At 36.2% G+C, this 26,248-nt stretch overlaps 1 protein-coding gene across 5 annotated transcripts in view; it reads left to right on the forward strand.

The window, feature by feature from the left end:
- LOC138940046 (lachesin) overlaps positions 1–26,248 on the forward strand; it is a 253,582-nt gene that overhangs the window by 209,708 nt on the left and 17,626 nt on the right. For 4 of the 5 annotated variants that reach the window (XM_070308549.1, XM_070308546.1, XM_070308547.1 and 1 more), the window contains 4 exons: positions 6,925–7,053; positions 12,586–12,870; positions 13,322–13,384; positions 18,961–19,116. In XM_070308549.1, the coding sequence (XP_070164650.1) occupies positions 6,925–7,053; positions 12,586–12,870; positions 13,322–13,384; positions 18,961–19,116 (633 nt within the window). The remainder of the gene's footprint in view (positions 1–6,924; positions 7,054–12,585; positions 12,871–13,321; positions 13,385–18,960; positions 19,117–26,248) is intronic. The other variant, XM_070308550.1, reaches the window with a different exon arrangement.

Genomic DNA, 26,248 nt, shown 5'->3' on the forward strand with positions numbered 1-26,248 from the left:
GTTGCGGAATGATTTTGCAATGTTTTTGCACGTATTGCATCGATTCATCGAATTTTGCAAGTCTGTCGAAAAACCAAAAAATATAATGCTTGTAGCTACATTTACTTTCTCCTTATATTTTTGCTTTAAGAGATATTCGCGATCAATTTGTCACATGATTATTTCTGTCGATACAGAAAATAATAATTTATCATGTTTATTATTGCACAAGTATCGCTTTCCTTTTTCGATAATTGATAATAAACGCATTTAAAATAAATATGCATCTACGATAGTTGTTATAATATTTATTTACATATATTAATATTTGTTTGCAAATATTATCGCATTAACTGATTAAATATTATTTATTTATTAAAGAGAATTAGTTACGAATTTATTACCGAATCATTAATTAATAAAATATATGTTTATATTTTTATAAATTGCAAATTATAGAAAGTAAATGTAATTGACCAATATCTAAAGGCAAGACACACGAGCAAGTTCTATGTAGTTCGAACAATTAACGTTATAGAGAATCATACTAACTTCAGTACACATTCGCAATAGCGTTACGGTAATAGAATCAACTCTATTACAAGTAATTGCGCGATCTAGTCATAAAACGGTTAGTGTAGCACGTGTAGCTCGTTGTCCCAGGCTGCGTTTGAGTCGTGCGAGGAGAGTCAATTGCCGGCAAGCTGGAAAATTAATCGTTCGGTTGCCACTTGGACCGGTTTATAACCATGCTCAGGCTAATCGTACCATCCGACTATCCCTCGGTACAGCCTGACGCCGATGGCCGGCTGTTGCGCCAACCCCAATACCTCGTCTTGCATCCGAATCGAATAATCGTCGAAATGCGTTACGTTGGTTTACTGCCATCGAATACCAAATAGGAACGCCCGTTCACCTATTCGCGTTATACGATCGAACGACCGGAGGATATCGACATGCAAACTTTTCGTCGTTAAATTTCTTTCTAAGAAACCTTCGCCGTACGAGCAGCTGCAACTACCCACTTTATTTTTTACGATCGAATATGAAAATCGGAGGATGGGAGTTTATTGATTTTTCAATATCTGTCGATTGTTTGTCATTTTCGAAATATCGAAAAATATATCGCGTTACATTTGCGACGACGGTAACCGCGTTCTATCGAGAGAATAAATATTGAAATTTTATGATAAATATATACATTTTACATATTTAACGCGTGCGATTTTCGTTGCGATTTTGTAACGAAAATATGTACGTATTTACTATTTCCGATCCGTGATTTCGTTTATCCAAAGAGCGAAACAAATAGATTTTTTTCGACACATTTTCATATTACGAATGCTCCATCAGCGTCGCGTTTGTTTCGTCTCCCTATGTCTTACTTGGTGACATTTTCAAAGCGAAGAGTGATGATAAGGAAGATTTTAAATCATCCTAAAAGCATGCTGTCGTAGAGCATTGCGCTCTAGCAGACGTCAATTTGCGGCATCGAGTAAAACCGTATCGTCCTTTACCGTTTGCATTTCGGTGACGGATTGCAAATATTCGTGATAAGCAAACATTTTCCATGGTTTTATATTTGCGTGACGCATCGCTGATCGGGTCTGCGCATACTATTTCGCATCATTATATGTAAAATTATCGCTCGTTAAGCACGCGAAGGGTTACTAAAGAGACCGTAAATAATTTACGATATTTTGTAACGCTAATTGCGCTAAATTTTATCCTACTTATACGGTACGATATCAAATCACGACAAAAAGACTTTCAATTAACGCCAATTACTTTCGCGTTCCGTTGTAATCGGTTAATTCGTCCGCAATTAGTTACTCGACATTTTTCACGTTATAGAAAAATAATACCTATTTGCTAACGCTTTTGTGTACACAATCATTTCAACTACATTGAAAAGATCTACCCCTCCTCCCCCTTACTTTTATCATTTTATTACTCCTATAAGAATTATTATATAAATTATTACAATTATATAAATGGTATTATACAGAAACAGAGATAATATATTTCTAAAAATATATAAACGAAATTGTATAACGATTAAATTATATATGTATAATAGGATTGAATAGCGCGATACAAATAGTTATTACATCGAGACTTCAAATTGGCGGTTGAATTCTCGAAATATTCGAAATCCCTGAAGAAATATCGTAACGAGCGATTGCGAAACAATTATTCACATATCCGCTTTTAATACAATATTTAATGCGATAAATTTATTATCCTTTCATCATTTTTTTTTTTTTTTTGGCTGTATAACAACTTTGATATTTACATATTCCGTGTATTATCCACAATGTAGACGGGATATGCGGCTAATAAAATATTTCTATCCGCTTGTAAAATCACAAGTCCAATCTTTACGCATCAATGCAAATATACATCGGAAGAGAGCCAACTACATCTATTTTATTTATATAATCCGGATGTATATATCTATGGTGCAATTTTGTTCTCATCTAACTTTTGTTACACACAATTTCATCACCGTCTTCATCATCCGACCTGGCCTCTTGAGCCTTTCATATCCCTCCTTTCTGCATCTTGCCCCATCCCTCCCTCCACCTGCTCACTTTTTCCTCGTGTCGTCCTGCTCGTACTACCGCCGTCGCACCGCAGGATCGTAAAAGGCCGGAATTTCTGTTCAAACATCTGCAAAGCCGCGCTCCGGGGCATCTGAGCCCCTCTAAAGCTTCATACAAATTCATGACGGAGCGTCAGGGGTGCGCGCGCGCCACACTATCCTCCAAGTTTTCGGCAGGGTGGGATAGAGTAGGTACATATGCATGCACATGCATACGTATCCACCTGGTATAGTTCGTAATATTATTTAATACCCTTCGAGCGCGCGTCTCTCGCACTCTCTGGCGTCGGAGATCGTGACGCGGTAAAATTTTGTGGATTACGTATCTATTCTGTAAGCTTTAACGATGTCGTTAGATATCATTGCGCAGCTGTTTCCCGATACGTTTTAGCTGCACAGTGACACGTAACGACATCGTTAAAAGTTACAAAATAAGCCCTTTAGTCCCGACGTTTTATTAATAAACGTGTTGCATGACGCGTCTGCTTCCAGCTATACCGGTCAAGAAGAAGTAATCCATGGGAATTAATCGATGGTTAACATGCAAATTATGTGATAAAGAGATGCTATAAGAATGACAATGAGTTACACATGTAATTATTGCCAGATGCACGAAAAGGAATAATTAAATTGAAACTTGCAGATAGTATATCTCGTTATATATGGAAAATATATAATATATAAAAAATATATTGAGTATATATAAAATAATTTTTTTAAATCTTTGTGATTCAAAATCTTCGAGTGTTACGCGGGACGAAAAAGATGTAGCGGAGTGTCCCTCAGAGGCGTAAGTTTTGTCTTGTCGGTTTCGTCTCTCATTTATGTATCTATTACTTTTGTGACAAAGTGAAGCGTTCAAATAACGATATCGATAACGTAATAGATATTTCCAGCTTCACCATCATATATATTACGAATTGTCCATTATATTTTATACACAATATGCAGCCGTGCGCATTCAAAGCGCATTCCTTTTGGCTGTTCATTTTTTATTATTAATGTTTCCTTTGATGATTTCATCACATACATGGAGTATATTATTTGACAGTATCGGATGTGTGGATTTCTGTTTTCGTCGCGCATCAAAAAATATTTTTCATATACTTCCAATAATTAATATTGTAGCAAAAGTTCATGTATATTTGTACCGATTTTTGCCTCCGTAGGCGAGCTTTTATACAGCCGAGTGAAAGTTTCACTGCGAATCGTCCTTAAAAATAACTATCAGTGTTTGCTCAATCCGATGTATCGATTTGCATCCGAGCTTTGACGTACCCGCTATCTAAATATTCCCGGGCTCTTGTTGAAGAACGGCGGAATACATTAATATCGGATGAGTTGATGGCGAAATGAACTTGTATCGAGAGGACCGATGCCGCGCCACGATCAAAAACTCATTGCAAATATTTTATCCGACATATTGCATCCGTGGTAGCTAAAAGAGGCCTGCTTGAGGCACATCAGTCGATAGTCGATCAATGTTATGCTTTAAATCTCTGCATATGTTAAAGCAAAAAATCATTATCGGAATTTCATATATTTTCTTTCGCATTTATTATCATTATTTATTTCTTATTTTTCACGCCATACAATGTTACAGAGTTTTCTGATTAATGAATAAATTTAAGCTGTGCCTTGAAGTTTTTTTTTCTTCTATGTAATTATGTAATTATTTTATATTTTGTTTTCATATAAACACGTAATCGTTCTTTTCAGATTTGCGGATTCTAATCATCGTGCAATGATGATAAAATAATTTCAAAATAAACGTATCTAATTTATTTGAAATTAACGCACTCGTTGTTATACAGGTTTAAGATTACTTTCACGCTGCAATATATTTTCGATGTAACAATTAAAATTCAAAATAAGAAAGAATTATTTAGCGAGTAGTTTCTCTGCACGGCTAAATTGAAAATGAAGCGTTACTCTGAAAAATAAAATTAAAATTTCCAATTTTTTCCAAACTAAAAGTTATACGAATATCATTATTTCCATCTAAAACACAGTTTATCTCTCCGGTTAAATATCAACGGCAGCGGCTAGACATCGTATTAATTGAAACGATTAAACGAAGATGAAGCTGTTGCGAAAAAAGATCGATCGCTCGCATCGATCGAACATGTTTTTTTTCCACAAGATCTGCGTCAATACTTTTTTTCCGCTTTTACGCGCACGGATATCCCGGGTTACTCGGCAGCCGGCGATCGTTTTGTGGCCGGTTTATCGCTCGGTGTTATCACGTCATTTGGGATCTGCCGTTGTCTCCGCCCGGGCCTGGATTTCGCGCGTTCTCTCAATTATTCGCGCCGATCGATCGGCTTGCGCCTTGCTCTGCCAATCGGCGACATCGCACATCGTGTCCACTCTCCATGAGTAGAGCGCATGGCACGGCAGAGCTGACAGGGCATGTGTCTCGTGAAAGAAACATCGCCGCCCGCTCTAATGGCCGGAGGTCGGTTAATCGCAACTAGGAGACAAGCAAAGCCGGAGTAAACCGGGTCAAAGATTTATGAACGTCACTTGGAAACGAGCGTATCGCAATCAGGGATCGTGGGTGGTTCGGAGCTTCTTTTATAGCTAGCGTTTGTTTCGATTTTGTTAATTGTCATTATGGGGACGCGCTAAGCCTCTTAGGATCGACGTTGATTGTTCTTCCGCGATAGTCCGAAACTCACGATCAGTCACGAGTGAGAAACATACGTATGTGGCTTTACCTGTTAACGATTGAATTACAGTTATATATGAAATGTAAAATTATATATACTAATAGCATCGTGAGAGAAAAATTTAACACGATTTAAAAAGTTACGATATGACAGAAATATATAAATATATCCGTTTGCTTCTTTTCACTCCTTTTCGAGCAGATCATATCGGATTAAAGATTTATAAGCGGTAGAAAGTATTCTCGGAAAGAGGTGAATATCATGTCTAAATAACGAGAAGAAATTCTTTTCTTTTCTGTCGGATTCCCGGCGAGAAACTTCTTTCTTAGTCTAGCGAATTTCGTTCTCCCATCCATCGCATTATCGGTCAGTAATTTATTACCGAAGGTAATCTATTTCCAGATACGCGATCTATATAGACTGCGTATGTTTCACTACGTTACGTGGTCAAAGATTCAGAGAGAGATAAAATATCATTATTTTACTTTGGGGCTTGTCCATTAGCAGATACGTTGATGGAATATATTACAAATATTGAAATTTTCCGATTGTATATATCAATTTTATAAATTCTTGTCACGCAAAATTAAAAAATATGATCATTATTATAATATTCATTAGCAAAATTGTCGTTAGTTTTGCCGATAAAATCTTTCAAACCATCAGTTTGAAAGCATTAAAAAGTTACATTATTATTCGCTCTAATACATTACTAATTCAACATAATTATATCGAAGCGAATTGTTTCTATCGGAATTTTTCATAATGATATAGTTTGATACCGCCAGTTTCTCGTGACGATGGAGCGATTCTTTTGCTTCTTCTCTCTTCTTTCTTCCATTAACTCTCATACCAGTTGTTTCTCTGCAATAAAAGAATGGCAGGTTTTGGTTGATGCAACGTAGACACGAAGCCAATACATCCATCTTCACCGATAATGACACTGAAAATCTTGATCACGCGAGTCGCGTCTAATACTTGCATCGTCATTCGCGACTGTCGCATAGCGATTTTGTACGAACTTGGTTTAACGAGAAAGATTTTAATGGTAAAAAGATTCTAATGGCATCGAATAAGTTTGACGAAAATGGGTGGATATTAACTTCGATTGCGTCTCTCTCGTCTCTCGTGACTCTCTTATAATTTTACTATAATTTTACTTTAAAAATATAAGTTTCGCTGCAAACTTTCACAATATAAACCAACCTAGATATCTAAGGGCATAAATCAGCCGGCAATAAAAACGTATATTCGGGGTTCTTGTAACTTTACTACTTTGGGGTGTGGCGTAAAATTCCCTATTGGATCGATACACTTCTGACATCATGCGATTTATTATAATCATGATCTTTATAGCAATCGTTTCACAAGTTGAATTTTCGATATCTGCGTTATAGTTTCTAGTTAAGTCGTAAAAGCATTTACGTGCGTGTTTTGCATGTTATAAATTTTAGTTTTATATTTAAAATTAACTTTTTTATTTTCATGCATATTTTCGTATAAATTATATATTTCATTACTAAATAAATTATTACTATTTCCTTAATCGTTTCGACTTTCGCGAAATAACAAGGATGAAACATTGTTTTATGTCAAGGTACCTAAAAGTCCTAAATTATATTTGCGCCCTCTCGACCAAGCTGAATCAATTTCCGCTTCTGGTTTCAGTGACCGTGTATGATGGCGAGCAATTAAACTTGACGCGGATCACGCGCAGCGAAATGGGCGCTTATCTCTGCATCGCGACCAATGGCGTGCCGCCCACAGTCAGCAAGAGGATCACCGTGGATGTCGAATGTGAGTTTGTTACAAGCATACCGTACATTATTATCGCGTTTGCACGTAACGAATAATGTGATACGTACACGTTCATCGCGAATAGCATGTTGCCAGCGAAATTACGGGTACAACGTGACGCGATAATTATAATGTTATACGCTGAATGTTGAGCAATAAACGCTTAACGATGTGGATATTTAATTCATGGATTTAGCTAAAGCGCGCATATATGAAACGCTATAAAATATAGTGAAATACTCCCGAGGAAAAATGGACATAAGATCATATATGGCCTTATATGATCTTGTATAATTACATAAGCCCATTTTCTCTCGGATTATCTGTCAACATCACGTTTGATAAATAAATGGCATTGCTATTTAAAAACGTCAAAAGTATACAAGATTATTACATAATGGGTATAATAATTTACATATGTATAAATTATTATGTAATAGAGAAAGAGAGAGATATAAAGATATAGAGAGGAGAGGAGGCGGGTTGTACGTATGATAACGACATAAAATGGAATGTGTAACAGTAACATGTTACACAGATGTTGCGACTTAATTACCGTAATTAATTATGTTAATTGGTTGCGGCAGACATTATTATAATTTTGTACGCCAAATGTTCGTAAAATATCTTAACTTCCCAATTCATTCTAGTGCGCGTAAAATGTCGTAAATAGCGGCGCACGCACACGTGGCGCAAACTTTCCCGAGGAGAAGCGGCGCGAAAATTAGACATCCTCGTCGGGGAACGGCTGGAACGTATCCAACGACGATTTATCGAATAAATTTTAAACACTTTGTCATACGCGACCTCCGATCCAACGGCAGGATCCTTCTCACCCCCGCTCGTGTATTGTTTAAATTTCATTTCACGAATTGAACACGCGCACATACGCGGACACACATAAACACACCTGCGCGTGCACACGCCGTGCTGCATGCATAGCGGCGCACGTGCTGCGCTCCGAATACGTGTATCAGACAACAAGGTAGAAAGGGAGGTAGATGGTCTTGGGGATGGGAAACGGAGGGAGACGGCGTCGGGGAAAACCCGAGGGAAATACCGAAAGCCGCGCGCAAGCCGTCCCGTCGCTCCTGGTCATTTTTCCCTTTTATGAGTTTCATTCGTTCGTGTCACTTCGTATACTTGCGACCGGCTGCTGTTGCATGTCGGTGTGATACGCGTGCGTGCGAGACTTGACGTTGTTGAGGGAAGAAGAAACGGTATCTACTGTATGGCGCAGAGGCCCGGGCGGTATCTTCTGAATATTTAGGGAGGCGGGGGACATATTTTATTTAGACGAGCAGGGCGAAACCATCGGTTTTCTGCGCGGGATGCCCCGCGTTCCGGGTCACAATAGACGCTCGAGGAGTCGTCTTCGTGCACTCCGAATGTACCTGATGTTGCGGCATGTATGTATATACGCGTAGGGATTTGCCGTGTATATATATATATATAACAATTTAAACGCATATAATTAGATTCGACCGAGAACCGCAGGGGAATTCTTCGAAGCTGATCGACGATGTAATTCTTTCCCACCTGTGCATCTCCAGAGGATCGATAATTCACCATTATTTTTTTGTCCCTTTTTTCCTAGTCAGCATTATATATATGCGTACTCGTAATAATCTTTGATCATTTTAATGCTTTAACTGTCACGCATGATATACGTTGATTAATGTATTATTCTTGCGTTACTTTACTAATTATATATTAACGATGATTGATTTTACTTATACATTTTTCGAAAGTATTTCCATAATTTATACAGGTATGCTTTATTTCTAATTGTAGATCGTTATTATGCGTTGTTGCAATTAATATGGGCCATAAATTAATTTGCAAATATTTTATTTAATTATAAATATGACAATAATAGTTTATATGAAAAACAGAATATATACGTCAAGTCAAGACATATCTGTAGTATTAATATTAAAAAAATAATTATTCATTGAAACGTAATTTCTCTTTCTCTCTTAATGAATTAATTAAACTGTATTGGGGAAATGCATGGTATGATATTTATAATTAAAACTCTCATTCTTCCTCGTATATTGAAGTTTTTTTACATTTTACTTTTCCTATCTTTTATTATTCTTCCATCCTAATTTTAACGACTACTCAAAATATCATTAACATAATTAGCATTGAAACAAATGTTTCTTCTTATATATATATATATATATTTATAATCCGTAATCCAAGAATAAAGATCAAATTTCTTTATTGAAAAATTAATTATCAATTAATAAAACTTTCAATAGATGTATAAATATAGTATGTCCATCTAATCATTTTATACAATTTAAATTTAATGAATTATTTTCGTGTAGTCGAGACATTTTATTATTTATTTTTATTCTGAAATTAATAAATATTTTAGAAACTTTCTCTTCTCTTCGATAAATTTCTCCGACAGATAATAAAGTCTCGATAAACGAATTGGATTATATTGTAATAAGCGTTTTGTATCTGCCTTTTGCAGTTCTTTCGGGTGCAAATTTCAAAAGAATGAGAAACAATAGACCTTGATACTTTTCTACGATAAAAAGAAAAATAGAAGGAATACTCGATCAGTGTAAGACGTCAAGGTTTCCTTCCAGAGAATCGGAGATTTAATAATCGCTTGGCGTAACACACAGTAAACTTTCTCCAAAGAGACAATACATAAATTCCAGCCAATCGAGCATACAATAGTATAATACTCGATTTTCTATATTGCTTTTGCCCACTTTGCAATGAAATAAATCGACGTAATGCAATAATGTAATGAAGTAACAAAGTGAATTTACGTGTTGTTTATGTATATTCGAATGAAGTATGCTTTATTACTACATAGCAATTTATTAGTCCAATACCATACATTCTATACGGAAATGAAGTTTGCGTAAAACAATAAAATTCCGATCTCTGATTTCGCCAGTTTGCTTTATTTGTTAATCGCTGATTATTCAGATCATTTCAATTAGAGAGAGAAGTGAAATTCTGAAAAATTTAGCGAGTTATATATGAAATCGACAGTTTTGGAATGAGAGCAACCTGTATACTGAATCTAACGACAAAATCATGACGTTGACATAACGATCTCTCTGCACTTTGACTCATAATCAGACCAGCTATATATCCGGTTCGTATATCGTGTTTTCTATGTATGCTTGCAATGCGGGCAAAATGGTGCCGTTGCATAAAGCATAACGAGTAGCGGGAAGAGAAAACGCTCGCAAGTGTGGGGACTATAATTCGGTTGGTCCGCGCTTCCATGGTACCGTCTCGGCAAAGTTGGTTAACCAGGTTCATCAGACATGTTGATGAGACATGCACAATTTAGCGGGTTGACTTTTTACGTTACTGCCTACATTTTCGCGCTCTGCCTACGTTGCGCTCGAATACACGCTACAATTTGCTTGTTACTTTGTGTGCGTTCATAACGTGTACTACGTTCTCTGTCGCTGCGAAATACGATATTCTTTTTTAAATTGGCCGCATAATGACGGACGAGTATGACGCGGCTGAATTCTGACGAGATTTTTGCGATGAGAGTATAATCGACGGCGCGGTATTTATGTCAGGTACTAAACATAGGCATTTAAGGTAAAGAAATATTTAAGTATAATAATGTAATTTAATTTTTGAAAATATTCTGATAATTTTAATAAGAAAAATTATGAACAATGAAATACTTAAATAACTTCGGGATTTTTTTTTTTTTTAAAGTTGACTTCTACGTAAAATTCGACATGATATTTTGATTTTTGTCATCGCGTTGATAATTCTTATGACATAAAATGCAATCGCATTCTTCTTTCTAAGACAGATTTTAGGGAATTTTTTTTACAATTTTATCATAAAGTGATTAGAGATTTATGCAAAAATATAGAAATTAGTTCATAACTAAATATTTAAAAAATGAATTGATCTACAAAAAATATTGACTAGATCTACAATAATTCTTAAAAATACAGACATGTATATTTGTGTGTTTCCCAGTCATGCCTGAAACATATGTCTTTTTTTCCCCGCATAATCAATAATGTATAGAAGGAAAAACTATCTGTCGGAATGACAAGTAACGGCGTGCACGATGAACGATACACATTCGTAGAGTCATGATCACCTGACCGTGCTTGTATATCAGCGTGCTCCGCGGTGCGCATCCCGGCTTACCACAAATCCACAAATTGCCAGCGTTAACTTTAATTAATGCACACTTCCCCCTATTTCCTACCATCGATTACGTCTATATCTGCCGCAATTCAGACTCAACTGCATTTCTATCCCCCTCTCTCTCTCTCTCTCTCTCTCTCTCTCTCTCTCTCTCTTTGTTCTGCATTGTTCGCAGACAGAGAGAATGGCAAACTAGGAGTTTAATTGAAAACCTCATATTTTATTAAAATATCTTTTTATCTATTTATATATCGAATATTGTAAATATCGAATGGCTTTTAAGCCATCGACTTTTATCGTACAATCTCTCTATGTGATTAATGAAAATTTTTTCTCTCCCTCTTTCATAAAAATTGCTACGTACAGTTGATCAAGGTGCAGAGAGAAAGAAAACGTTACAATGATTAAAATTAAATAAAGAAAAAAAAAACGCACGATATCTTTGGCGCGCTCGGAACGTATGATTCTCCTCGTTATAACGAGCTCTCGGTGTCGTTTTACATCGCTGCCCATCTATACAAACGCATTATTATTCTTTTATTATATATCATACAACAACGGAGTTTGCAACTTTAATTTAACCCGTTACTAAAAGCGCATACTCGTCGCTGGTGAACGTCACGGGTGTTACATCCGGCGGTGCATCCGACGTCGGATTAATTCGAAACGAAGAAGCAGTCGTTTCTGGTTTAGTTGCCGAGTTAGAAAATTGCTCGTCCTCCGCTACGAGGAATACGAAGAGCGAAAAGACGGAATGGCATCGTCTCGCGCTGCTTTAACTCTTCATTGCCTGAACCTTAACGCCGCGGCGTTAGACTTGCAACCATAATAGACTTTGTTCCCAACTCGTTTCGTCGACCGCGGCGCGCATTTTGCGGAACGCCATCCCGTTGCAAGCTTGATCCGTCGTATCTGCATTCGAAGGGAAAAACTTGATATTACCAGCACGCCGCTACGCAGTTTTTAATTTCATTGCCTTGCGACTGTATATTGCGGATAATAAGCTGACCGTCCTCATCCCCCTTCCCTCGCTTTTGTAACGCGTAGGTTTTAGAATGTTACCTACTGAAAAAAATTTTTGTATACATATTGCGTGAGTAAATTTAAAAATTTGAAATTTTTTCATATTACATATTAGCAGAAGCATGTATGTTTTGTTAAACAAGTATAAATATTAAGTTATATTTTGCAAAATTAAATTTTGCACATTTCAACATATTATATAACATGGAAAATTTAGATTGTGCGATGCTCTCTTTATTATTCAATAAATATAACAAAATTATTATATAAATATATAATAAATAATATTTAAAAAATTTATGATGATATTAAAACAATAAATCTCTATCAAATGTGTTTTAGTTTCGCCAATGATCTTTGTGCCGAATCAGCTGGTCGGTGCGCCCACTGGCACCAACGTAACGATCGACTGTCATACGGAAGCTTATCCCCGTGCTATGAGCTACTGGTTTCTAGGAGAGGAGATGATTCTCTCCAATGAGAAATACGCCACGAATATCATGGAGAACAGCTACCGGGCGCACATGAGACTCACCATCAGAAACCTGACAACGAGTGACTTCGGTAGCTACCGGTGCATCAGCAAAAACTCGCTTGGCGAGACCGAGGGATCCATCAGATTATACCGTAAGTTGGCATGCATTTTTGAACCTGATCTCGCGTCCGGACAAACAATTTTTTTCCCCCCATTATTATCGTTGCGCGTCTATAGCGTGATATATTTGCTATATACTGGGATATATAATATGTATAGCGCGATGCAAATAATTTAAAAGCGAAACGGTCTTCCATAAATCGCGAGATTCTTGAGCCCTGTGTTTAATTTCGCCCCGAGTCGAAGATTTATTTAAAGCCAACTGGATGTGTTAGCATTAAATCGACGCGGTTAAATCGCCGAGGAAATGTCCGTCATCCCTCCGTTATGTCTCGCCATTCTCGTAATTCCCGTAGCTTCGAGATAAGATGACCGTCCCAGTTAAAATATGAATAAGGTGGGAGAGTTTTCGCAAGCCAAATTTATTGGCCGATATTTAAGAAGTTATACGACGTCATTAAAGACGAATGGTTTTTATTTCAGCTATCCCGAAACCGTCGGTGGCACCGAAGGCGACGGAGATCAAGAGCAGCGCCAACAAAGAAGGTGAGAATCTTATTGAATATATTGTATATATTCCGACTTTGCGGAAAAATCGATATCACATCGTCGTTCTTTTAACAATCGTCGCTCACGCCCGGAGACACGCATACACACAAACTCATTATCCACATTTAATACTCAAATCGTAGAATCTTAAAATGTTTTTTCGCCTCTTTCGGCGTACTATATTTCGGTGCTACAAGTACGGCTCTTTCACTCGAAGAAAAAAATAATGTTGCCTCAAATATCGGAATGGAAAGAGTGGTCTATTTAAAGAAAATAACTCGTATCGGCGATAAAATTATCTAAATATCATTACGCGAACGATAATTTCATAACATTTATAGCAATTTTTAATTTATTAAATAATCATTTATTGTGTCATATATTGAAAGCTTGAGCGAGCACGAATAGGGACGATTAATCAAACAATTTCGAGATAAGGAATGTTTCCCCAATGCACGACGCAAATTGCTCTCGCATCACGTCCGAATCAAGTACAATGTTTCCGGAGTTGGTCCTTACATTAGGCTCGTCGAGTCCGCACATTGGCGCATCGGTGTATTATTAAAGCAGGGCGAATAACTTGGGCGGATGCCTAGGTCAGGTCCCTACGGTTCTGCTACCTTCGTGTTCTCCGAGCTCCTCTCTACCTCAGTACATCGCGAAACCAATCTCAATATACTGCATTATTAACGCCATACAAGGCTTGGCCACGACGGTACTACCGCCGTTAAGCCCCGCAATTTTACCATGCCGGCTCCGCTGTCGGCCGCTACGTGGATTATCGTTATTCCGAAACGTCTGGGGGAGAGCTAACCGTTCTAATGAATAATCGTTATTCTCGCATGAGTTTTCGCGAGAGGCGTCGGCGGCGTGAGCGGTTGCTCCTTCTGATATTGATGTCGCCAACGGATGAATTTTCTCGCGACCCGACGATCGTAAAAGCCGGGAAAGGATCGTAACCGAGATTTACGAGCGTCGAAGGCGTAAGTCCGACGCACGATTTCTTCGAGAAATCTTCGGGGGAGGGATGGAAAGGGGAAAGAGGTGTAAACGCGCGCGAATCGTACGTGCGAATAATGGTAATCGAGAACGTTTTCTTTCGATGGAGACGTTCTCTACGCGCTCTTTAGCTGACGTATCCATTTTCCCGGCTAATGCAATTTAGCCCGCATTAACGACTTGTCGCGGATGCACGTACCTAGTGAGCGAAACGAGACAGCGCGTCTTCGCTATAATGTATGGCCTCGACTGCTGATTAAATATTGCGAGAAACTTTGGCGAAATCGGCAAGGGACACGTCGCGTTCGTCTCTCTCAGTCTCTCCCTCTCTCTCTCTCTCTCTCTCTCTCTCTCTCTCTCTCTCTCTCTCTCTCTCTCTTTCTATCTCTCTCCCTTTAGCAGACGCGTCTCCGAATCAATCTTAATACTACGGGGTTATTAATGACGTAGCCGAGGTATGCAATAACTCACGAACACGACGTTAAGCGCCTAGTAGTTTCCAATGGGACTGCCGTTCGTCTTATCTGCTCAGATAAGATTACGCCATTTACGAAACGATCTGCGAGTCTAAATGTAAACTGCATGCGACGACAAATCAAAAGTCATCCAAGTGATAGCAATGAGGAGAATATTTGATTGAACAAAAAATATAATTTTGTATAAAAGAGAAACAGTAGATGCGGTAAAGATATTTAAAGTGAAGTTATATAAAGAATTTAATTTTCGAAAAACCTTTTGCACGTTCTGTTAGATGCTCCGATGCTTTTAATTCGTGATGTTTTTCTATCTTTGATAACGAATATATTTGTGTGACATTTTTAATATATTACAATATCTTTTCTTGAAATAACAATACAGAAGAAATTATGTAATAAAATTTGCAATATTCGTGCGGTATTATAAAATAAAAGCTTCTTAAAAAAAGAGATATATAGAGAGAGAGATTCCTTTCTTTATTTTTATTAGACTCACACTTTGACTTTATTATTTATTAATGATGATACGTCTGTTCCATAATAAAGTAATCTTATTTGAATATCAAGTCATACAAAATTATCCCACTGTTCGCAAAAGTGAATCTTATTAAAATAGATCGGTTTTAGCTTAACGAAAAAAAGAGCGATTTAATAATTCTTACACACATATTAATCGCCTTCTAAGATAGCTATCGATTCTCTTGGCTACAATTAATTGAAAATCAATAACGAGGCCAAAATTATTTCTGGTATTAGACTGTACGCCACATCGCGCACTCTGATATCTAATATCTGATATGATATCATCGTGTATAAAAAGGTGATCTTTAAATAGCGCTCGCTCGGTTCAAGGATTCAAGAAAAAATGCATCAAATTTTATATTCCATTTTAGATACGATTTTAGATTTAAAATGTATCTTACAAATTATCTTAAATTTCATGTTTCGATAAAGGATAAAATAATTACATTGCGCAAGTTATCGAACACAAATCGAACTTCAGATAAAATTTGATTTGTAAACTACTTGTATACTATTCCTCAGTATCTATCTAATTGAAAAGATTCGAATTATATGCGGTTTAAATTTTTCATTCGGTTTTATGCCAATTAAAAAATTATGGAATACTTGTTCAATGCCAGAACTAAATTGCTCATTTAAATAAATCATATTTGATCGAGCATGCAAAGTTTTAATTGAGAAACACCGTGTTTGATACTATTTTACTACAAATATTTTGAAAATGATATCGCTGTTTTTTCCCCAAAACACTAGTAAAGTGTAAAACTTTGATAAATCAAAAGATCATAACTATTAATAAATTTATCTCGCCGTTTTACTTCAACCACGTTCGCGTATTTGTTTTCCCGTCTTCTTCACTCGTCTTCTCTTTCTCTCTCTTCTCGCCTTTTCCCATCGTCTTCCCGAAACAAATTCTTCTTGCCACGGCACTTTGGAAAAGGTACCGCGATATTCTTAAATTTTCAACGAGTTATTTCGAAACTTCCTAAACAAATTCCGACGCACGTCTCGAGAAAGGGCAACGAAAGGAGGCGAGGCCGAATGAAATACGAGCGCTGTTGTGATTACCTGACGGTAGAAAAGGGAACGTTAACAAGTGTATTTATTTCTAGGCATCGCGGTAATATGTATAAAAAGATGCGTCTACATGTTTTCGCGGCATAAAGGCAGGTGACCCGGAAGCTGCCATATTGTTAGGAGACTGCGAAGAGAAACTGCGAAACGAAGTTTGTCTGGGGCGTATTTAAACTTTTATTCGAAAACTTTTTAGTACCTATTCTAGCGTCAACTTAACAGCCTGCGCGAGTTAAAGGGTCGCTTGTTTGTAAACTAGAAAGACTATACAGTGCGACGAGGAAAGAGAAGGATCAGGGAAGGCAGAGAGATAGAGCACGTTGCATCGTCGGTATGACCGTCGAGTTAGTAGAATGTAGAAATTTGCGAGTGAAAGTGACCCAAGCAGAAAGGCAAATTCACTTGAGAGAATTAATTAAGGGACGATCGTATACCATATGTTAAATATTTAAATCGCTCTTAGCATACTTATGGAAGATTTTCAAATACATTTCAAAATGTTCCCTCTCGCTATGTAAAGAAACCATGGCAATCTCGAACGAGTGTAAAATATGAAAAATATACTTATATTATTATCTTCTTAAAAAAATTGCTATATAAAATAAAATTTCTATTTGATCTCTTATGTATTTTTCAAAAAATGTATAAAAAGTTAATTTAATCTTGAAAATATGTTGACAATGTATGAGAAACTACTTGAAAAACGAGCACCCCGACTTTTTTTTTTTTTTTTTTTGCGGTGTAGCGGAGATTAGTTGCGTCGGTATAACTTATATACTTCGAATTCTTTCGCGTCATAGTTTTTGAGATCGCATCGACGAACGACACGCGCGGGACCGCGAACGATGGTAGTTTGAATAATCCGCACGATTATGGGTAACGAAGTAAACGTCAAACCATCTTCCTACCAAGTCACGGAGAGTGAGTCCCCGTGCAGTAGAAGTATACAAGCCCCGTGGCGAATATCAACCTGAATTACACCCTAGGTTGATACGCATTGTACGAAATTATCGTATAAGTAAAGTTTCAATCTACCGGAAGCGAAGGATGCGACTCTCCCGGGATACGTTTTCATATTTACAAAGATAAGACGCTAGCCCGCGCATGTTGAGCATAATCTCATATTGTTGACAATGTAATCGGATTAGAGTCGTGGAATGTGTACTATCTTATGGAAAGCTTGCTAAAGTGTTTGTTAAATACTAAATTATGTGTCGAGATAGTTATTTAGTAAAGTAATCGCAACATTAAAATCATATATACATATGTAACAATACAATCTCTATCTTTCTAATATAATAATCATTTCATAATTACTTGATGATATCTATAATAAGTAATTACAAATTTTAAGGATATTTTCTATTGATATTTAAATATGTGATTCAAAAATATAAATATGGTATTTACCATTCAAGTACTATTATCTCGATGAACTTTATTGCATGCGAAGTAAACAAAATGTTTATTTTTTTAAAAAGCACTTAAAAAATAATTAAATAATAGTCATTAAATATAATAGTGAAAGAGATTGATTTCTGTGTAAAAGAAATATTATACGATTTTTTAAAAGAGATCAGGAAAGAGAAAGAGAGGGAAATTGTATTTAGGTCAAGTATAATTATGTGTTAAATGGTAATCAGTTAAAACGTAAAGTGTGGAGACGCTTTAGAAGATTACAGGCACTTTCCTCTCTTTTTTTTCGCCCCGAGGAGGCATTTTGTTCAATGAAACGTCCGTCGGCATCGAAACGCAACAAGTTGAACTTGGCTCGTTTTCAAAGAGAGAAGCTCGTAGAATTCATCAAACCTGCACTCGCCACATACCCACGCGCGCGCGTGTATGTTTTCTATCCTATCTATTATAAATTGCTTCGCTCTTGTTACGAATGACATATCGGCTAGGAACGCTGTTATCACACAGCAAAAATACATAAAGTATACACAGAGTTCTTTTTTTATTCTTTTATCTTATTATAATTGCGCGTCAGAAAAAGAGAAACATTAAATTAATATCTCAATTAAATATTAATCCACGTATTTATTTTCAAGTTTTTTTTTATATTTTTATTATTTGATTATCTAAAAAGTATATTTTGGGGATATAATGAATAGGAGTAAAAAGCAATAAGATGTGATATATAATATGAATTAATACAAAGAAAGAAGTAGTTTAATCCGGTATAAAATTTATGAAGATTTGTTTACGATCACCATGCACTGCAAGTTGCATCACTTTAACTGCAATGTTTGTTAAATTTACATCATCACGCGCAATTTTGCTGCCACGGCCTTGTATGGTGTAGAATAGTGCGCATAATATTACACGATAAAATCAAATGCAGAGGCGAGAGCACGGGAAAAAGAGAAAGAGAGGGAGAGAAAGGAAGAGAGAGAGAAAGAGAGGAGACACGCTGGACTGGATTATTGGCGGGTGTAAAAAAAAAAGGAAGCAAACGAAGAGTGCCCGGGTTAGATGAGAAAGGTCCTAATCTATTTTCAGGACGACCGAGCACGCCACCGCCAGCAAAAAGGCTGACCACCGTGTGGCCCTCCTCGTACAACCCCTACTATCCGAAAAGGACAGAGAGACCACCTCCACCGAGTGAGGAGAGGGTCGAGAGGCCCGAGCAGAAGCTACGTGGTGGCGAAAGTACAGGTGAGGCTTGCATTCTCTCACCAGGCCCTCCCTGCTTTCCCGTTTTTTCTCTAATTATCTCGGGGCTTGCCATTTCAAGCGCCCCTTTCATTCGCGTCCTTGCTTCATTTGACCTCGACTATTCCTGCTTTCGCGGCACTAACCCGGTTTCTGAAATATGATTTGACCGACATCATGCGCTATTCTGCACCATGCACCTATATATACGCAGGCCGAAAATCGTAAACTGTATTGTGTATCTCGAGATAAGCCATCGGTAGAACGGCGCACAAAATTTATCAATGTCGAGAATAAACGCGAGAGAGTAATTGTAATATTAACAACTTATAAGAGTGAAAGGATTGAGAGAAAATTGTAGATATGACAGAGAAATAGATCTGTGTCCTCAAAAATATAGCCAAGAAGAATTCTAGAAAAATGGAAATGTATATCTTTTCTTCTAAGAGATACCGTTTCTTTGTATGCTTACGTTCGCTATATTTATGGAATTGAAAAAGAGATGTATCTTTATCCGAGTAGTATTGACTATACACTTTACGGGCACTGGAAATATATGAGATGTGTTCCGGATGTATCGAAAAATATTTTGAGAAACGAAATTAACGGATTCACGCACTCTCTCTCGAAGTTTAAATTTTTAACACTGAATTTTTACGATAATATATAAAAATAAAAAGATTTTTGAGAATTAAGGCTTCATAGATATAAAAATAAGACGATGATAATATACATTACACATTATATAAAAAGCTAACAATGTTTCTTGAATTCGATTATCTCGATTATCTTAATTATTAGTTTCTCCAAATTAAAATACCTTCCTCGATGCCATGATGGGATACGGCAATCGTATCTACCTTGACGAAGCTCGAAATAGATAAATAGGTGCTCCGATCGTTAACGAGATAACGAGCTTTAGCGAAATGGCCTGAGAAGCCATTTCGTTCCGTTGCTATTAAATTCAAGCTGCAAACGTAACACGTTAGAACGGAATCTCTAATAAGATGTTTATTCCTTAATAACTAATATAGATTTGTGATTATGCTAACTGCTAATAAATAATACGCTATAATTTAGTGATAATTCGCTTAATTGGCTAATTTTATTCTAATGCTTTACATTGTATCCTCTTTCGTATAGAATTTTTTATTCTATTTTATTTCTATAGTCAATCAAAATTGAAAAGAAAAAAAAATGTTAGGTTTCTGTTCAGATAAACGAATAGTTTTGAAAATGCAGAATATTTTCGTAAAAGATTTTCTTGTATTCACTCTATTTTTTATAAATATTCTGGAAATTGTAGACAAAGTCGAATCGATATCTTCAAAATAAAATCGATGGCGGATTATTTACGTTCGGTGAGATTAATCGTGTTTTCGAATAAATTGCATCAAATCAATTTCGAGCGCGAAAAAAAATAATCTTCGCGCAGTACTGTATTCACAGTATAGTGCGTATCGTCACGTGCACAGATATATTAAACTAAGTAACGAATGTCAATTTTCATTGTAACATTTGTTACTCTGTTATTGCAATACAAACGACCACGCGTGCACCATCCATAACAAAATCTCTAGGGTGTTATTACACGGAAAATGCGTGTCAACCATGAATGATTGCATGTGCGTTTGACATTTGTTTTCATTCATTAGAAACTATTAGCGGTGCAATAAATTACTTCATCAAGACAAGACAGAACGCTAAATCACAAAAATCTCGTAGACGTCATAATTTTTACAAGATCATTGACACCATCAAAAAATCATTCTTTTTCTAATTTTAAGAAATACCTTTCTATTTTATTTTACATAAATAAATAATGAATTTAATATGAGAAAGGAATTATTTCATTTTTTTTTTTTTATAGAAAATGTGGAAGTTTATACTTCAGCCATTTATAGAATATAATATGTATTAACAGTATTATCATTATATGAAAAGATTATTATAAACTTATAATATTAATGTACAAAATTTATTATTATTCACGCGAATATAATTTTATCTATTATATAAAAGCATTGGAAAAATTGCATATAAACTGCAATGATGAGCAACACAATTTAATTTCACAAAAAAGCTCGCGTGGCAGTCATTAAAGGTACTCGGATATATTAGAATGATTGGCGAATTCTAGTAGTACGGGGCTTTTTTTTCAAAACATCAAACTCCGATATGAGATGGTAAATTGAAAGAGAAACTAGATAAAAATCAAATGTAAGGCGCATAGTCGCGATTCACACTCACATTGACAATTGAAAATCAACAGGAGAAAGCGATTTTGCTACAATAGAAAGATGCGGATCCTCGAATATATTTTATTTTTTATATTAGTTATAACAAATTAATTTTTTTATACTCGTTTTACGTTCTTTTGATAGCAACAGGAGCAATGTGACACTTATTATGAAAAGAGAAAATAATAAAACTATAACAGAAAAGAGAGGCATTGTAAAATTGTCTAACCAAAGATCAAATATACTAGCAAAGGAATAAAATAGCCCGCAAAACTGAGCGTATATCGAAATCTTTATTTTACTAAATGCCTTACTGATAGAGCGAATCGTCGATAGTCGGGCGATGCCCGTTCGAAGGAAGAATGCAACAATAAAAATGGCACTTTCTTGTGGTTGCGTGTCGAGGCGGCAAAGTTCAATTTATTCATGCACCGCTTTTGTACAACGCATTAAAGATGCAGCAATGACCTCTATTCCCAACACGGCGGCGTTCTCGCGCAGCGGAGACCCGTGCCATATTTCACTGCGTTTTTCTACGGCTTTTCTCTGTTGTTACCATCGCTCTCTACCGTCGTGAATATTTAATCTAATAAAATAGTGAAATAAGTCCGCGCCAGAAACGCCGTTGCGCCGCGCAGCACGTGCGCCAGCTTTCTTACGACCGGTTGCAGCTGCAACTGCGGCAGGCCTCGCCGTGACGTAAGGCACCGGGGGGGAAGGAGGGGGAGGGGTGGGGGGGGGGGAGTTGGAGGAATATTATTCCGTATCAGAGAATTTTCCGCGGAAATTCGTATTCCGCTGACCGATTTCCGCAGATCCGTCTTCCAGATATTGCCCATTAGTAACATAATCCGGACAGTTATTTTTTCTGGACTATTTCTCGTCGGGTTCAATTAATATCGGATTTTATTCGCGGGATGAGCGTATAGTCTTATATAAAATCGATATGATACATAATATTGTTTTAAACGAAATTCACAAGATAAAGAATATAATGATAATTTTATCTATGTTTTTAATGAGACGTCCAAAACATGCGTGTTTTTTCTTTTACATACAAATTTCAATTATATATTTTTTTTATTCTTATTTTTGTTTAAACTTGTAAATTTTTTATCAGCATGATTTGTATCAATACGATTGAAACGCGGTGCAAGTTTCAAGATGTTTTTGAGACTTTTTTTTTAAACTAAAGCTGTACACAAAATAATCTCTTATTCAATATCCTCATGCATTCTAATAATTAATTTCAAACGTTGCCAATTGCCAAAGATGGAATCCAGCGTAGATGGAATAATCGAATTTGCGATAAGAGGCAAATACATGAGATATTGAGTATAGGATGCTAATTCCGGCCTGAATAAATGTCAGTATCAGACGGTTCGTAACGATTAGCAAACATCGGCGTCATATAGCGGCATCATGATATCGCATATATATGTATATATAGAGTGTTCCAAAATTAGCTGCACTTTAATTCAACTAAGAACTTTTAAATTAGCTAAATTCATCTTACGGTTTATTTAGAGAAAACTTAATTGTGCCTCATCTCAATTTTCAAAATATCTCCATAATTAAACTCGTAAATATAAATTTATTAGAATTTTGATTCGATGTTATATAAAAAATGTTATTTTTATTTGCGTCCCTAAATTACGCTTGAAAAATAACTTTTATAGATCTCTTTAGTAGACGAGACACAGAATGTTTGTAAGCGAGGAAATGTTGCAACATGTATATTTTAAGGAATTATCGGGAAAAGAATCTTTTCTGGAAGAGGGGGATGGCAGAGAAAGTGCGATAGGGAATTTGGGGCACCCTGTGTACAACGTGTTCACACGAGGATACGCATTCATGCTCTCGTATCTACTGCCCTGAAATATGCATGGGCATCTCTTAGTACGTTTAGGAGGAAATTACGTAGGAACAACACGCGCGGCCTCCATAGCATCCTGTTAATATTAAGTACGCCTCCCCCGCATTATCCTCAGGTACTAGATATTACCAGGCGTAGCCACCTACCAGTAGTCGTGCTTTTAGCTGGGCGCGCCCCAACATACAAAGGTACGCATGAGTGCGTCAGCCGACAAGTCTATATGGAAATATTTAAGCTCTTCAAATATATATATACTTGGCTATCAACGAGGTTAGCAGAATAAATTTTATTTATTTTGAAATATTTTCGCATTACAATTTTCTAAAAATTTATATTCCAATTAAACGAATTCTAATTATATAACTGGCGCAATATAAACTTTATTCGTAATTTTCTCTTACAGGGATGCTACATTCTTCGTATATATAATTCCCATTTCAATATAATATTTAACATTTTTTAAATCGGTTTTAATGTAGCTCTCAGCAATGTAAAAGTTAATGCATCCCATTCAAGAGGAAAATTAAGAGCATTGGCGTTTCAGGGAAGTTAACAACATGTGTTGCATATGAAAGGCTGTAAACGTGTTATTAAAACGATAATGTGTTCCAAGAATTTTCTACAACTGCGAACTTGGTGCGGCTTATAGCATTTAATAATTTCATTTATTAATTCTATTATATAATTGTAATAAATAATTTTAAACAAATTATTAATTATAACATTATTTCTCGAATTAATCAGTCATATTATATTAAACGTTTATATTTTTAAATTGATAAGAGTCGTAAAAATGCTGAAACCTTATTACAGTGATAATATTTTTTTATTTAAAAGAAAAAATGGGAAAGTCTATATTAATATTCAATTGTTTATGACAATGATTTATAGATTCTGTTAACTTTGTATGCGACAAGAAATCAATTGTTTGCTCGATTTATTAATCATAAATCGCTTTAATGCAATCAATAAAATACAAGTTAAAAAATTACAAATTTTTGTATTACACGAGCAAAAAGTTCTAAAGAAATTAAGCGTATAGCATCGATAGCGCTTTAATCCAGAAACCCTGCGTACACGCAAAACATCCTTTAACGAACATTTTAATTAAGCCGTTTCGTGCAGGAAGTCTCTAAATTACGTCCTGTGCAGATTGGACGATTTAGCAACGCCAAGCCTGGCTATATAAAATGTGACTAAACGCGCAACGCGTGTCATGAGTTTTGCTGCACGAAACAAGATTGCAGGAACAGAACGAAAGGAAAAATAAAAGTTTCTAGATGTGGTCGATTGCGACAAAACCATTTCATTTTGAATGGCTTTTGTTTAAGCGAGTTACAAAGTATGCTCGCGCGATATCAATACATACTATTCTCAGACGCGAAGAAAAGATCCTAGAAATATCATTTTTCGCGAATATATATTTGTATGAATGATAAATAGAGTTATTTTTTCTTTCGCATCTTTGCTGTTTTGTCTCGCGTAATTCTCGTTCATATTTTTTACTACACGTAGCTTATAATTACACACCAATAAGCCACAAGGATGTATGTTTGTGCCCAGAGGCAAATGGAATTTAATTACTTCTTGTCCGTTCTTTAAAGTTCCGTAGTAACGGGCGCGCGCTTTGTATCTAGTAAATTCAGTACCTCTATATTTAGAAACAGCCCGCCGTTAAGGATGCATACGCGAATGCATGGATAGCGCATGTTTTCCCGCGTTCCTTGCAAATGCAGTTTCATTCCAATTTCTGCCTGTAGTACTCTCAATAACGCCGTTTGACGAGCAGTTTACGCCGTTAATGGCAGCCCCGCATTGTTTCCCCTCCGATTCCGAGGAATTCCGGAATACCCGTTCCTGTTTGCGCGGATACTCTTTTAAGACGAGATACGCGCGCATTTATGTTTATATTTGCATTAAAAGTGTGCTTTGATAAAATAACATTCGATGGACTTCAAGTTCTTGTTGCAGAAAATTGTGTCAAAAATCACTACTCATTGTTGCCTTTTAATTATCTCAAGCAATCTTTGACAATAAAATTTCTTTAATTGTATTTATAATTATTTAAAATAGAGAATTTTTACTTGAAATAAATTCTCAGTCCAAGAAGCATCAAATGCAACAGCTTTGCCGTACGTTTTCACACGTAACATTTTGTATTGCTTTTATGTCATCATATATCTCGGTTGCCATTTTCTTTAGAGCTTGTGTAATTTTAGAGGCTACCTAGAGATCATCGGGTTAAAGCCGCGCAATATCCTGGCTCAATGCGCAAAATCGAGAAACTGCTGCGGAATATCTCGCAGCTGTGTTTTTACGAGGTTTAATTATCCGTAACGCGTCGTCATTACCATTTTGCAAATGTGTGCCAACAGGATACTTAATAACACCCGATGTTAATCAAGCCGTTATATTATACAATGATAATCCATTTCATTACGCAGCTTGCCATGAAACTAATTGCGCATTCTTCTACAACGTATCTATATATAATTACTTTTTTCCTTTGTTACGCAGAAATATTGCAATTTAACAAACAGATATATAGCACACAAAGCTACATAAAAACTGTAAAATGATATATATTATAACTATTAAATCAACTGTATATATTGTTTCAAAAACTGAAAACAATCTAAGAAAATCAATTCTTACATTGGAATTAGGATTATGCTTGTGGTTTTGTAAACATTTTCTAGAGTTCTCACGCCTGATCGTACGTCGTAAGAACAAGGTGTGGAGTTGAGAGTTTGTGAACAGTCTTCGATCAAGAGCCTTGAAACGGCCAAGACCCCGCGAAATCCTTTGCTATCCCAAAGGACTCAACTTTGCTTCTAAACTCTGCCCGTCCGTGTAGCTAATCGTCGAGACTTAACGTTAACCTAAAGCCTATTAAATCAAGCATCGAGAGCGAATCTTACTTTTAGCGCCAAAGTAACATAATCTTAAGTATAATATGCAGAGAGATATTTAAGCACACGTTTCACTTTAAAACCGGAAGTTATAATAATTTCTATTC

The sequence above is a fragment of the Polyergus mexicanus genome, unplaced genomic scaffold (genome assembly GCF_030449975.1).
Source record: "Polyergus mexicanus isolate NDT 795.1 unplaced genomic scaffold, iyPolMexi1.0 SCAF_16, whole genome shotgun sequence".
NCBI classification, from domain to species: Eukaryota; Metazoa; Arthropoda; class Insecta; order Hymenoptera; family Formicidae; genus Polyergus; species Polyergus mexicanus.